Genomic DNA, 14,667 nt, shown 5'->3' with positions numbered 1-14,667 from the left:
TTCCATAAACTTTGCTCCTCAGTTCACTCACCTTCCCTTTGAATCACTGCCTTAGCATCTAACCCAATCTTCTGTAACTGTCAAGCAGCTGAGAGGATCTTTGACCTTTGACTATTTTAATACACATTCATACATGATGTCTTTTTGCCATTTGAGAAATTTGACAGATAACTTTTAGAACTTATTTATAAGGTTGTTTTTTTTTGCAACAAAGACCGCATGGATCTTTCTTATTTTCTCTCATGTTGCTGATCGTCTCTCCTTAAACTTTAATCCACAAACATCACCTAGAAATCCCCCATCACCACCTTCCAAATAACCTTTTTCTCTCCCTCTTTCTCTGTCTGTCTAATCCTAATTTGCACGCAAGAAGTTTGCCAAAGGCCAGCCTGAGCCGAAAGGAAAGAGACCTGGAGGTCAGACGAGGTTACTGGGGAATAACCCTTCATCCAGTCAGGAAAGGATCGTCTGGATTAGTGATGGAAGTGGTTCCATATCTTCGCTCTGTTCTACTTCACTTTTTTACGAGAGCGCTCAAAAAAGGCGCTTTAATACATTTGAATAAACTTTATTTTTAAAAAAAACACTTTCAATATAGATTTAATTACAAAAGAGTAAAATTTTTTTATTACTATGTATTTGTCTTCTTTATAAACCGCTTGCTTGTCTCATGGCAGGACGCAAGAAACCATCCGCTCAGGTGCTGTCTGACACGTAAATATGCGGAAATATTCCTTTTTTCCCCGGCAGTTTATTTCGAGATATAAAATACCTTCTAGCAAATTTGTGTGAATAACAGCCCCCGAGTTTCGGGGCGATACGCCCTGATTTAATCACCTTTGTTAAACCTCAAATTACTTCCTAATTAAAAATTTATAGGCCTCATCATTTCCTTTTCGCTGTAATCTACTAATCCTAGCAATCAGCTCTGCGATAGATATCTTAAGTAAACTTTTTTTTTTTTCATGAGCAGAATTTCGCAGGGATCAGTGTTACCCCTTTCCTATAGGATTAAACTGATCTTCCTCTGCTGCTGAATGGAGGCAGGGGAGCCATCATTGCCCGGCCCTGAAGGCCCAGGGTGCCCTTTTGATCATTTCAGTCTCTCCTCGGTGCAATACCTCTGATTGGCCAGAGAACTAAGAGGGGGGAAAATCTTTAATTAAGCAGATAATCTCTTGTTGGGACGAGAGGGGCTCCATTTCAGAGCCCCCTCCTTGAATCCTGATAGCTCCTGGTGGAGTTCCATGCGCTCAGTCTCCCGCATCCCTTGTTCTGTCCGCAGCTGCGCCTCACCTGTCAGGATGTTCGTCCACTGGGAGGTTTTCTTCTACGTTTTTATTCTATTGACTCACATGAGGTCGTACTGCTGCTGGTAAGTTTATTTTACTGTGTAATGTTATTATGTTTTTCCAATCATCCAAATATTCATTTCCATTTAGTGTACTGGAGACATATATGGGTTTTGGATGCCAAAATGACGGAAATTAGATAAAATCATCGGTTTTATTTGCAGGTCAATACAAAAACTGAACAAATTGTTTTGGGGTTTGCCAGATTGTAGAATACTGCTTCCGTGGTTGCATGAAAAAAAAAAAGCTATAGAGGTCTATAAATACTACATATTCTGTCTACATTGTAACTTCTCAGAAGCATTAGGAACTAAAATATAATGATGTAATATTGGTTGATCTAAACAAATAAATATTAAGAAGCATATTTTGATTGATTGCTAATAATTCAGTCCAAGTTGAATAATGTTAGGTCCTGTGCTTTCTGCACTTGTGTCAATATAATTTTTCCTTAATTCCAAGAAGGCATGGCTCCTTTTCATTAGATTTCACAAATAGAATAAAAGTTTCAAACTGATTTTGTGACCTCAAAATACCCGAAAGAATCTTTGTTTGGTTTTGAGTAATCAGTCTAAGGTCTGACCAGTAAAAGTACTGAAGACTTTGAAGCAGAAATAAATTCAGTCCAGGCTCCTTAAAAAAAAATTAAAAAAAATTATTTATTTAATTTCACACAGAATCATAAGCTACTCGCATACCAGCTGCAGTGATAATAAGCAACAAGACAATTAAATGGAGGCACAAATGAAAAGTAATTCTCACCTTTTTCGTTTCAAATTTTTAACGTCTTGGCGACTCAAGCTTGTGCTGCCCTGAGTGGAAAGCCATATCAGCTTCCTGGAACTTCAAATGTTGGTGAAGTTTTCATCTTTACAGTTTTTGATCCTCTAATGCACCATAGGATTTGAAACAGTTTGGATTTCAGAAAGTTATATCACCCATATCAAAGCTACTTCTATTGTTAGAGTTGTTTTCTATGTAGCTTATTTTGATTATTTAATTATATATAAATTATATGTGAACATATTTAAGGACATATTCATCATTATTGTAGTCCAATGCAATGGCATTTGTTGTACAGTGGTGCTGTGTAAATAATACATCAAAGTATTTAGTATGTAAAACCAACAAAATCTTTAAATTTATACTCCATTTGGCCATAGTTCAACTGATCTACGTATGTGATCTCTTCAATGCAGACTTATGAGTATTAGAAATCCATTTATTTGCAGCTATAAAATATAATTTAGATTTCAAGCCATTATGAGTACTTAATAAAAAAAACAATTAAATAGAAACGTCGCCTTTCTCTAAGCGCTTCCTAGAATCATCTGAGCTCATTGCTCAGTGTTGTTCACCAAGATTTGGATGCCCACATGGTGTCACAGTTTCACGTGTCCTGAAACACACTAATGAGAGATGCTAGTGGAGGATTTTGTGGTGGACACTGGGCTTTCCCGACTGAAATAAGCTGTCTCCTTTTCCAGGTCAGTGAATAATTTCCTGATGACCGGACCCAAGGTAAGCCTGGCTTCTTTTGATCTTCCCCTCCTCTTTTTTTCTCTGGAGAAAGAGGGAGTTAAACCTCACTCCTTGTGTATTGACAGTCTCTGGGTACCTGTCTGTTTGCAACAAAAGCTCTAAATCAGTGATATTCTTGGCCTTTTGTGATTTTTTTCCCTCCCCTCTTGGTACACTTGACCTTATTCAGAAGCGCTGTGTATGTCCGAGGGTTGAGTGTGTTAAGAAGCTAGGGCAGGCAGCACTGTTGTGGGTGGTCATCATTAGCGAGCCGGATCCCTGTGAAAGAGGTGGTACTCCATCTCCCTGAAGGCCACTTGAGACATATTAGTTATATTATCATTCATGCAGTCTGAACAGGCTCTGGAGCAGCAGGCGAAAGCCAAGCACAGACTGCAGGGCTCTGACAAAACGCATCAGATCATAGTAGAAAGATTTTTGTGTTTGTCATATTTTCTCTCTCTCTCTCTCTTATAGTTTTATTCCTTATTCTATAAAAAATGTCCTGAAGTTAAGGGTGTTGCTTATAGTTTTGTCTTCACAACATGTGACTTAGCTTAAATATTTCATCCAAGATCTGATTTGAACTGCTAATTATTTTCTCTAAGGCAAAAGAATGAAAATGTAATCTGAAACTTATCTGAACTTGTTAAAATTGCAAATCTAATTGTACTATGCTGTACATGATGTTTGAAAGCTTAGAAAAACATAAAGCCATAAAGTAATTCCTCCTTAAGGAGAGAACTTTTGTTCTTCACAAGCATTAAGTTTATCAGGTTCCTTAAAACTGCTCCATTGGGGGATTTTTCTGCATCATTTACTTGTGCTGTTATTATTTGGGTGCAATATGTCATGTCTGTGCTGCAGGCATACCTAATCTACTCGAGCAGTGTGGCAGCAGGGGCTCAGAGTGGCATTGAGGAATGCAAATACCAGTTCGCATGGGACCGCTGGAACTGCCCTGAGAGAGCTCTGCAGCTGTCCACACACAGCAGCCTGCGCAGCGGTGAGTGCCCACAGACACTTTGGACACTTATAAGACCAGCTCCAGTGTCTCTGTGCAGCAAGGAAAATGGTGACTGTATTTGTGTTTTTTTAATGATTCTATGGTGTGGTTGTTGTATTTTCTGTTATTAAATAAAAACGATTTGCTTTGTCAAAATATATGTTTTAGCCTATGAGATCAATTTATTGAGAATTTGAAAAACACATTCACTTCTGTTTCTAAATTCCTTCACAGACACATGTTGTAGTCCTGAACAGATTGTAGAAAGATTACCAACAATAGAAATGCACCAAATGTCCAAAGTTGGAATAAATATTGACAATACAAGGCTTCAATTTAGTTAGTTCTTTTTCTGGAAAACCTTAAAGAGCAAATAATATTTTAAAGACATAAAACCTATAAATATGGAAAGTCTGAAACGTCAATCTGAATTGGCTTTTTCATGTTTTTTGTAGATTGTGTACAGCAGAAAAAGTTCTATACATGAAGGATTAGCCTAAGTGTAATTTAGATCCAACGTCCAATGGACTATTGTACATATGACTGTTTTCCTGAAATATGTTGAATGTGCGAGAGACAATATAAAAGGATGGAGTGAGCACTTATAGCACAAAGATCTTGTATACAGGAAATGTGGGGAAGCTAAGACAGCTAGAGCAGGGAGTAAACTAGACCACTGACAATTATTGTTAAAAGCATAAGGTTGATCAGGAAAGAAAATAATTTGCTTTACAGCTGTTTTTATGTTTTATGTAACCTATGTCATTACAAAACATCTGTTGATGTGTACAGATCACATTAAAACAATAGCTTCTGTTGTTTAGCTTCTACATCGATTTTATTTCTCCACATCTGAGACAGGTTAACTAGAGTGCTTGAATACAGTCTAATTTTATGGCAGTATTTTAACATTTCTTTTGCCCGTCACATGTGTAGCGTTATACTCAAGTCTTTTTTGGGGCCAAACAGCTTGTTGTTGTAGTAAAACTAACAGTAGACAGATCTACTGAGCTTGAGTGACTTACGTTCTTAGAATAACATTGAGACAGTTTTATTACTGCAGCTCAACCCTTCAGAGTAAAACATGGTTTGATTATGTGGTGACAAAATAAGGTTCCTAGCATGGTTGGACCGAAGTTGAACTGTTGATGTGTGTTCATGTGACCGAGCCAAACTCTTGTGAAACCCCTTGTGAAAATCGACTATTGCGAGTTCACAGGTTCAGATGAGGAGGAAATAATGATTGACTTGCTGCAGCGTCTCATTTTAGTTTCCATGATATTGGGAAAAAAAGTACAGAATACGTTGGTGGATTGTTTGTCTGCTGTATTGGATCAGAACCAAGCAAGAAGTTTCGCATGGAGAGGGTGGGGAAAGGTTCACCAGAAGTGTTGTAGCAAGAAGTGGCAGGGGACGTGGCTGAGAACAAAATAACATGATCTTTGTCATGCAACGATGCCAGTGAGAACCAAACTCGCCAGTTCTGTAATCTAATGACAATGTTGTTAGTGGAATTTGCTGAAGTATGCCTGGGTAAAAAAACCCCAACAATTCTGCTGAGAGCAGAAATTATATTTATCAGAATGTTTGTGTTTCAAATGACAATTTTTGTCAAACGCAGTCATTTTTCACAGTGGTTACTTATGGACTTACCACAGAACACTTTCCAAATCTCAGTACAGGTTCCCTGTTTGCTAGGTCTCTTTCTAAGGACAGATCTCTACTCATTGATTTACTCAAGAGATAAAGCTTCACTTTATGACCTTATATTAGAACTGGACACTCAGCTATGACTATTAAAAGTAGACGTTGTGTTCTGCAGTAATGCCCAGATTTGAAATCCCAAACCAGGGAATATTCCTTCGTAGGCTACTTTGACTGTATTCTTGTGTTTCTCAATTTTAATTGACATGAAATAACTGTATATTTTTCATCAATAGGAAATTATAAACAGGACATAAGACAAAGCTTAAGGATATACATTTGACTTTAGTTCACCTCTCTTTCACATTTTGTGACTTAGAAATGACACATAACAGCTACAACAACTAAAATCTCATAATTTCAATCACTTTTTGTTTGTCACTACAGGAAAGGCTGAAAATTTGGAGTAATCACATAATAACATAAACTATATGATTTCTGGCAAATAAAATATGTGGCACAAATGCCGTTGATGACACTGTAGGAGGCAATTTTCAAAGAACTTTTTCTGCTAACAGCAAATCGAGAAACTGCATTCGTCCATGCCATCAGCTCTGCTGGGGTTATGTACACCCTGACCAGAAACTGCAGTCTCGGAGACTTTGACAACTGTGGCTGTGATGACAGCAGGAATGGACAGAGAGGTCAGAGACTGATAAACTTATACATTAGCTTGAAGAAAATTTGTGTAACTTAAACTAACAATGATTTATATTATTAATTTTCTTTCACCTCAGGAGGTCATGGCTGGCTCTGGGGTGGATGCAGCGATAATGTCGGCTTCGGTGAGGCCATCTCCAAACAGTTTGTGGACGCGTTGGAGACTGGACAGGATGCTCGGGCGGCCATGAATCTTCACAATAACGAAGCTGGGCGGAAGGTAGACCTCCGTATTCACTCCATCAGTTTAAAAATCAAGGAAGTGCCCGCAGCTGGGATGCTGAGTGAGCCTTAATCCGAACCAGGTTGTAAACTGTGTGGTAACCTGGTTGAAATTTTGCAGATCTCTTATGGCACTCCAACAGCACGCACAGTGTAAAGCATCCTTTGAATCATTTTTTTCATCCCTTCTCAGCGTTACACTGAGTGTGCCACCCAAGCATCCCTTTCAGATCTCTATAAGTGAGGTGCCACTCGTCCCCAATAATAACAGTGTGTTCGCTGTACCAGAAGGGCCTATTTACCAGTGCTGAATGCTCTTTATGACAATACCTCAGCTCAAGAATCTCAGGATGGCTGGTGGAAGCTTAATTGGAGATCCTGTGGAGCCAGACATTGCAAAGCATTCTGTATTATCCCACTTCCTTAAAATAAGTGTTTTAGTTTTTATTCTTGCAATAAGGATCCCACATTTATGTTGGTCTTTGTGTGGCCCCGAGGGACGCCTGAGGGGACCACAGGCGTGCAGCTGAAGTGCTCTTTGTTTATGGTGCCTTTGCTCCCCCCTGTCGGGCCCTGGGATCCTTATGGCACCTGGAGCATCATTGTAACAGAAAAAAATGGGGATAGAAAGAGAGAAAAAAACTCCTTTTTCTTGTTCCTCAACTCAATGGGTCTCTCCGTTGGGTCCCCACTCACAGGAAAACATGTTGACAAGGAACATGCTAAATAAATAGTCCTATTTATTCTAGGAGGGACAATGGGACTCGATGTGAAACTTTGATTCAGCCTCACCTCGGTGTAGAGTTCATCGCCTCTTCATGAAAAGAAAGCGCCCTTCCTTTTTAGCAGACATCTGTTTTGTGTCGGGTAAAGTCAGGAGACACAGAGGATGACAAAGACACTTAGTTCATAAAGCTTTCACTCATGTCGGAATCTTTAACAATACAGTTAGTTAATTTGACAAGACATCAATCAACAGACTCGAGCAATTCCAGACTCACTTGTATGCCTACCTTCATCTGCACGAACTAGACGTCACACTGAGATATGAATCTGTACAGTACCTTCCAAATGTATTCCGCGTTGTCTAACGACAAAATTCGATTGATTTAATTAGAATTTCATGTGACACGTCAATCCAGAATTAAAAAATAAAAATCTGAAAAATGCGTTACTAATTTGTATTCACCCCCTCTGAGTCAATAGTTTGTAGAAACAAGTTCCTCCTCAATTATGGCTTCAAGTCTTTTAGAGAATATATGTACACTGAAACTTTTGCCCATTCTACTTTCGAAAAAAATCTTAATATCAAGCACATTGGACTGACAGCATCTGTGACCATCAGTTTACAAGTCTTGGATATTGAACTGGACTTTAACTGAACTGCTGTAGTACACGAATATGCTTTGATTCAAACCAGTTCATTCCCTTATGGCTTTCTTTCAACAATGTCTTTTTTTTTTCTTTATCCAAAGCACAACTAATAGTTGTCCTGTCAAAGGTTTCCCCCACCTGACCTTCAGATCTCTACTCCTTACCCACTCTGTCAGTTTAGTAGGAGGCTCAGATCTTGGTTGGTTTACAGTTCTACCATAATGTTTTCATTTTTAGAAACATTACGGCAGTGGATTGAACACTGGGATGACAGTAACATAACCCAAGCTTTGCATATTGTTCCATAACATAACACCTCTTTAAACATCTCCACAACCTGTCTGCTGTGTTCCTTGGTCTTTATGATGCTGTGTGTTCACTGAGGTTCAAAACCTCTGTGTCCTTAACTGTACGGCTATATTTCACTAAGATTAAATTACACACACGTGGACTGTAGTCACTAATTACATGACGTCTCCAGGTGTTTAGTTGCACTGAAATTTATTTGAAAGCATCTGATTAGAGGGTGCTAAGTGTAAGTAAATAACACTTCATTATTACTTGAAAAATATATTAAAACTATGCATTCTTGTCCCATCTTTTCACTTTGTGCACTAGTTAATGTTGGTCTACAGTGAATTTCAATGAAATATTTGGAAGTTGATGGTTGTGACATGGTAAAATGTGAAAAAGTTCAAAGGGCAGGAATACTTTTACAAGCCACTTGACATTTATAAAAAGAATCACATGCAATTCCTTGTTAAACATTGTTACTCATAAAGTTAGAATAAGCTAGTATGTCTCACATCATGAAAGGATTGCGACGATGTGATTTATTCTGGAATAAAGTGTATATCTTCTTAATTTTCAGAAGATGTAAGTTTCTTCTGAACATCTCAGAAACCTCAGTAAAAATAAGATTTTACTAAATTATTTCATCTTTATGGGAAAGTGTCTTGTGTGAAACCTAGTGAACCTGAGGTGCATAGTCCTGAAGTTAGTGTTTTCTTGATGCTGTTTGCAGGCTGTGAAGGGGACCATGCAGAAGACGTGCAAGTGCCACGGTGTTTCAGGAAGCTGCACCACTCAGACCTGCTGGCTGCAGCTGCCAGAGTTCAGGGAAGTGGGGAACTATTTGAAGGAGAAGTACCACAGGGCCCTGAAGGTGGATCTCCTCCGGGGAGCAGGAAACAGCGCGGCCAGCCGCGGCGCCATTGCAGAGACCTTCAACTCCATCTCCCGCAAGGAGCTGGTCCACCTCGAAGACTCGCCCGACTACTGCCTGGAGAACCGCACCCTGGGCCTGCCCGGCACGGAGGGCCGCGAATGCCTGAAGAAAGGCAAGAACCTGAACAAGTGGGAGAAGCGGAGTTGCAAGAGGCTGTGCGGAGAGTGCGGGCTGGCTGTAGAAGAGCGCAAAGCCGAGATGGTGTCGAGCTGCAACTGCAAGTTCCATTGGTGCTGCGCGGTGAAGTGTGAGCAGTGCAGAAAGACGGTGACCAAGTACTTTTGTGTGAAGAAAGGAGGTCAGAGGGGGAGGAATGAGAGCGCCGCCATCCGCCGAAAGAACCTCAGGCTCAGGAAAAAGCACTGAGCATCCCCATCACTCGTCCACATGCATTCATGTTTTCCTGTTTCTGTAGCTCAATCAAACATCTGGATTCTGCAGATGACGTGTTCTGGACAAAACCTTCCCATTTCATCTTCACATTAAAGATTTCTCACAAATGAGCACAGAAGTCTCATGACAAAACAGGCAATTTCGTAGATTTTTTTTTTTTTTTAGCATAAATGTATTTAAGATATATTTTTATATATTTTTTTTACCACATTTTGAAAAGTGACATGGCATTGAAACGGTTCTCACTGACATTAAAATTCTTCACATTATTTATTCTTGTACTTGGAAAAAAAACATTTGATAGATAATCTGGTGCAAAACTTGTTCTTAAACCTCTCGCAGGAATCTGTTTTGTTCTGAAATTATTTTTGCGAGAATGCTCGCAACGGTGTTAGTTTGTATTTCTGTTTCCACCATCATCTGGCTCACCCCTTCTTTCCGCTCTTGATGTATAACTGTACATAAAATGAAGCACTTTGTACTGTATATTGTTAATTTATTGCACAGCATTTTTTTCTAGTTTTGCTTAAGTGTCCTTTTTTCATTCTCTCTCCATTAAAATGTAATGAAAGAATAATAAATCCTTTAATCGTGCATATAATTCATCATGAAGAAAGTGCTCATCCTTCTTTAACATACTCTTTGTGACATGAATACTTCATGGTTCAGAGCAAACAGACTCACTTTTTCACTCTGCTTCCACTGTGGTGGACCAAAGAGAAAAGAAAGCCGTCGAGCGAACTCTCCTTCATTCACGCCTTTCTCAATTACACCCCAACAAATACCTCCCGTTCTCTCCTTCATCATGGTAATCCTCGCTGAGCGCTTGGAAGTTTCTTCACTGTTTAATACTAGTTTAATTAACTTTGTCCAGACAGAGCAGGGTCGTGGGGGAGGAGGGCATGAAGCAAGTTGCCCCTAAAAATCATTCTGCCTCTAATTTTGTATGCTAATCTCCTTTTTCACGCTGCGCCTCCTCAGGAGTGGGGGAAAGAAATGTTGGGAAAACTTTGGGTCTGCCTGTGCAAAGGCTTCCTGTGGCTGTTTTCTTTCTGGGCCCACCTATTTGGATCCTTTCACTCCTCTAGGGCCTTCCTTTGCTCAATTTAACAATGAATGCAGAGCTAATCAGCTCTCTCGGAAATGCACCACTGTCGAAGAAGGTAATCCCTTCTTCTGTCCTCTCAATGGGCCGTCGCCTCCTAAAGAACTTTGGGAAAAGGCTTTGCACAGATTCACACTGTTCCCTCAAAAGAAGTTAGTTCAAGTATTGTGCCCAAACAAGTGAGTTTTATAAACACATGCTTGCCAGGACACTCACCCCACCTGCGAATAAGAAGTGCCAGTCCAGGCAGACCTGCACATGGCAGCCAAAGCTGAGACCCTTCAGATAAGAAGGGGGCATGAAAGGGGAGATTAGAGCTCCCATTGAGAGGAGGGCGTTCATTTCTGTACCTTCCTCCTTTTACACAACCAAGTGTCAAGGAAACACCTTGTTGACATTTTATTTACCAAATAATGATCATAATTGGAACTCGTCTTTCCCCTGATGACCCCTGTGGGCCGGCTGGATTGCTCTGCCAGGGAAACAACAAAGGAACCATGTAAAACGTAAAAAAAACCCGGTTGTGTAAGGGAGGACAGCAAAGGAGCCAAAACGTCTTTCAGTGCCAATGTACAACTAACGTTAGGTCAGACATTTTAGATCAAATTTGTCAAAGGTTTTGTAAGCTTTGCACATCCTCTGTGTTGTAAAAATATTTGATCCCTACAAGATTTATTTTGTTCTTGGTTTTTGTCATTAGCATGGTTATGCCATTCAGTATACTAACTTTAATGGATGACAAAGAGTAAATACAAAAATGATGATTTAATTTATGAAGAGAAAACACCTGTCTAAGATAATCTTGCCCTCTGTTAAAAACCTGATAACATCTTGTGCCATAATGTTGGGAGCAGCATTTACCATCAAACATTTACAATAACTGATAAAAAGTCTATTACTGAAATACCTTCAGAAAACCTGAGGAATGTATAAAGCATGATCTTGCTTAAACATTCCAACAAAGCCTGTTTCATGGGAAGTGAAATATTTTTAAAAATTGTATTTTAAGGCTTTTGCACATAACAGTATATCTGAAATCATTTTGTTTTTAGCCTCTGGAAAATGAGTATTAATATCACCTGTCAGTGCTGAAATCATCTGTTGACTTTATCTGACATGAAAAAGGGGCCATAATACCACTGTTCCAGAAAATATACATTAGCCACGAGTCTTTCTTTTCTGGTTTCTCTAAAGCTTTCTTCTCAGTTTTGTGTGGTGAACAAGTTGGATGAACATGTAAAACGGCACATAACGCCAATCATGACTCAAACGCACAATCTACCCCCACGCAGGGAGTGACACGACCTCTGACCGTGGGGCCAAAACTTCCGTCTACCAGGCCGACTCTGCCATGTCCAATCTGTGATGAAACGTTTGTGCAAGGTGAAGGGAGGAGAGGTGACAAAACCAGAGGAACGCCGGGAATTCAGGCAGATGAGTGTGTTAACAGATTTGAGATGCAATTTTAGCCTAACACGCAAAGACATAACAGAGGGTTATTGTCCTACATAGTTCAGAATATCTTAGTGACACTATAAAATATCAAATGTTTGGTTTCATTTCTATGAATCTTCCTTTCAAATGTAAGGTCACACTAAAAAAGCCAGAACTTTGTATCAGGAACTTGTATCTTTCAGCTAACGGGTGATATTTTGTGTGCTAGAAGCTGGGAAAAAGACTCATAATCCCTCTCAGAATCCTTGACTAATGGGATTTTTGACTTGGAGGTTTTAGACCCACAACACCTAAAGGGGGCGAGGGTCAGAGTGAATGTGAGAGAAAGCAGATGAGTACAGATGAAAAGGCACCTGAACAAGCTACAAAATTCAGAAAAAGTTGGGTGCCACTTCTACTGTATTTCTCCATTTATGTAACTTTGTGAAATTCCATCATTAATAATGAAAAGCGCTTGCTTTTCATCAGTTACATAATGCTTCTATGGAGCATTCAGTGGCTCTCGAATAGATGCTGTTTCAGCAGATGGAAAAGGGACGGCAAAGGTAGATAGGTGTATTGGAATCTGCGGAAATGAGATCTAAGCTTCTTGAGGCTCGCTGGGGAGTCCTACCTCCTAGTTACTGGTATCTCCAAAGAATGGGGGCGAGAGGTGAGGGTGAAGGGGATCAGCTCTGCTCAGGTCACCTCACTGATCTGCACAGGAAACACCGGGCATGGGAACCCAACAGGGAGCCTCACCCGGTGCCTGCAATTTAAATCTGCCTTTAAGTCCTTATTTAAGAGAAAACACACATGACTTGACAGGAAATGCTGCTGAATCACCAAACTGAAATGGGGCGCCGCTTGCTTATTCCATCCCCTAAAGATCAAAACTGCAAAATGGCAATGATCAAAGTGACTGATAGGAAGCATCACATCTACATCAAAGCCAGGGTGATATTTAAAGCAAGTCTTCGTCAGTTAATCAGTGCACAGGAGCAAGGTACAGAGCGTACTCCTCTGTGATCACATGAACAGTGATTGAGCAGTAATGGCAGGGCTGTGATGACCACGAGTAAATATTAGTTCAAGATTTCAAAGGTATTTGCTTAGCTTTTGTTATCCAAACATTTTCATCCAGAAATAGACAAGCCGGGTTGCAACCTACCATTCGAAATGATTAAAACAAGATAACGTGCTGTCTCATGTGATGTAACTCCATAATTTTATTACCTTATGTCCTGCTGGATCAATTAAAATGAGTGTTGGCAGGCTTGTGCTCCTGGAAAATTGTCAAAGCAAAATATTGGTTTTATCTCTAGAGTATCAAAATTTTATTTTATAAAGTCAAATATGTTTGATTATCTTTTGACCTACTTGGAGCCTCATTTTTCTGGATAACAAAGCATCTTCTCTACAGCTCATAAGATGTCACTGCTATTTGCATGTTGTGAGATTTGACTGAGATCTCCTGCTTTTGTTACAGTTCTGTTACAGTTTTGTTCGGTTTGTGTTCCCTGTCCCCTTTACACTGCTGCTTGTGCTAGGGACTTCAGTGAGATTTTAGGCAAAGCAAGTTAATTTGTGCTTTACGTGATGGAAATGTGAAATACAAACAAGCAAGAAGCATTACGTTGCAGTGATGGAAAGCGGTGAAAAGTTGGAATACTGACTACAATTAATGTTCCAGTTAGTAATTGAAGGTAACGCTAAACAAATTTTGGATTTTCTTCATAGGAAAACTGACCAGAGTTTAAGGAAAGATAAAAAGGTTAAATGGATCAAAATGCTTTTGTTGTGAAAGTACTTTGTAATGAGACAGTAATCTCCAGACTTTCCCAAAATTAAAACTTTAATTTTACGCTGTCGTATTTTTTTTCAAAACTAATATGTATAGTTTGTTTATACGATTAAAGAGATTTTTTTTCTTGATTGTTCTGCTTACATGCATGTTCAGGACACAGTTTTACTGTCAAAGTTTTTCATAATTAAAACAGTAAACTTCGCAGTCTTTTAAAGCTAATTTTAAAAGTATAAATTCACAAGTTCCAGTTGAAACATGGCAAAACATGCAAACCCCCACCTCCTAAAAACCAACCAAAAAACAAATTTAATACTTTCCCAGGCTTAGTGACCTCACAATGGAAGTATATATCATGCCCCAATAATTTTAAAGACTTCAAAGTTTTATGAAGCAGAGTTATGCCATTTATATTAAATAAAAGTATTAACTTATATATTATATATCTTAAGTTAAAAAGAAATCTTTAGTTAACCAGCACATTGCAATATTAAATTGTGATCTTGTGGTAACTAATAAGGAAAAACAAAGAAATTGCTCCCTCTTGTGGCAATAACATGCTTTTGCAATATGATCTATAAATCTATATTCCAAAAGAATGTTATTGTCGCATGTTGTTTTCTCTCTGATCTATTTATCTATAGATATATAGATCATTATGATGATATATATATATATATATTACAATAATATATAGATCATTGTGATATATAGATCAGAAAGCTTTTAGGAATTAAAAAAAGCTTTCGTGTCTAGGTAGTTGAAAGCCAGAAAGTACAGAGTAAAGGAAGGACCATTTTAAATATATACACTGTTTGAGTGTTATCTTCCTTTGACAGAATAACTAAAATAAATTAACTTTCC

General features: G+C 38.9%; 1 protein-coding gene across 1 annotated transcript; it reads left to right on the top strand.

Annotated features, from left to right (window-relative positions):
• Positions 1-1,254: 1,254 nt before the first annotated feature.
• On the top strand, positions 1,255-10,004 carry wnt8b (Wnt family member 8B). The gene is made up of 6 exons (XM_005801586.2): positions 1,255-1,375; positions 2,840-2,873; positions 3,741-3,879; positions 6,102-6,227; positions 6,321-6,463; positions 8,864-10,004. Exons 1-6 carry the CDS (start codon positions 1,305-1,307, stop codon positions 9,431-9,433), a joined length of 1,083 nt encoding a protein of 360 aa, XP_005801643.1. The 5' UTR covers positions 1,255-1,304; the 3' UTR covers positions 9,434-10,004.
• The last annotated feature ends 4,663 nt before the right edge of the window (positions 10,005-14,667 follow it).

Source organism: Xiphophorus maculatus, chromosome 22 (genome assembly GCF_002775205.1).
Source record: "Xiphophorus maculatus strain JP 163 A chromosome 22, X_maculatus-5.0-male, whole genome shotgun sequence".
In the NCBI taxonomy this organism is placed as follows: Eukaryota; Metazoa; Chordata; class Actinopteri; order Cyprinodontiformes; family Poeciliidae; genus Xiphophorus; species Xiphophorus maculatus.
This window is presented reverse-complemented; position numbering and strand designations above follow the sequence as displayed.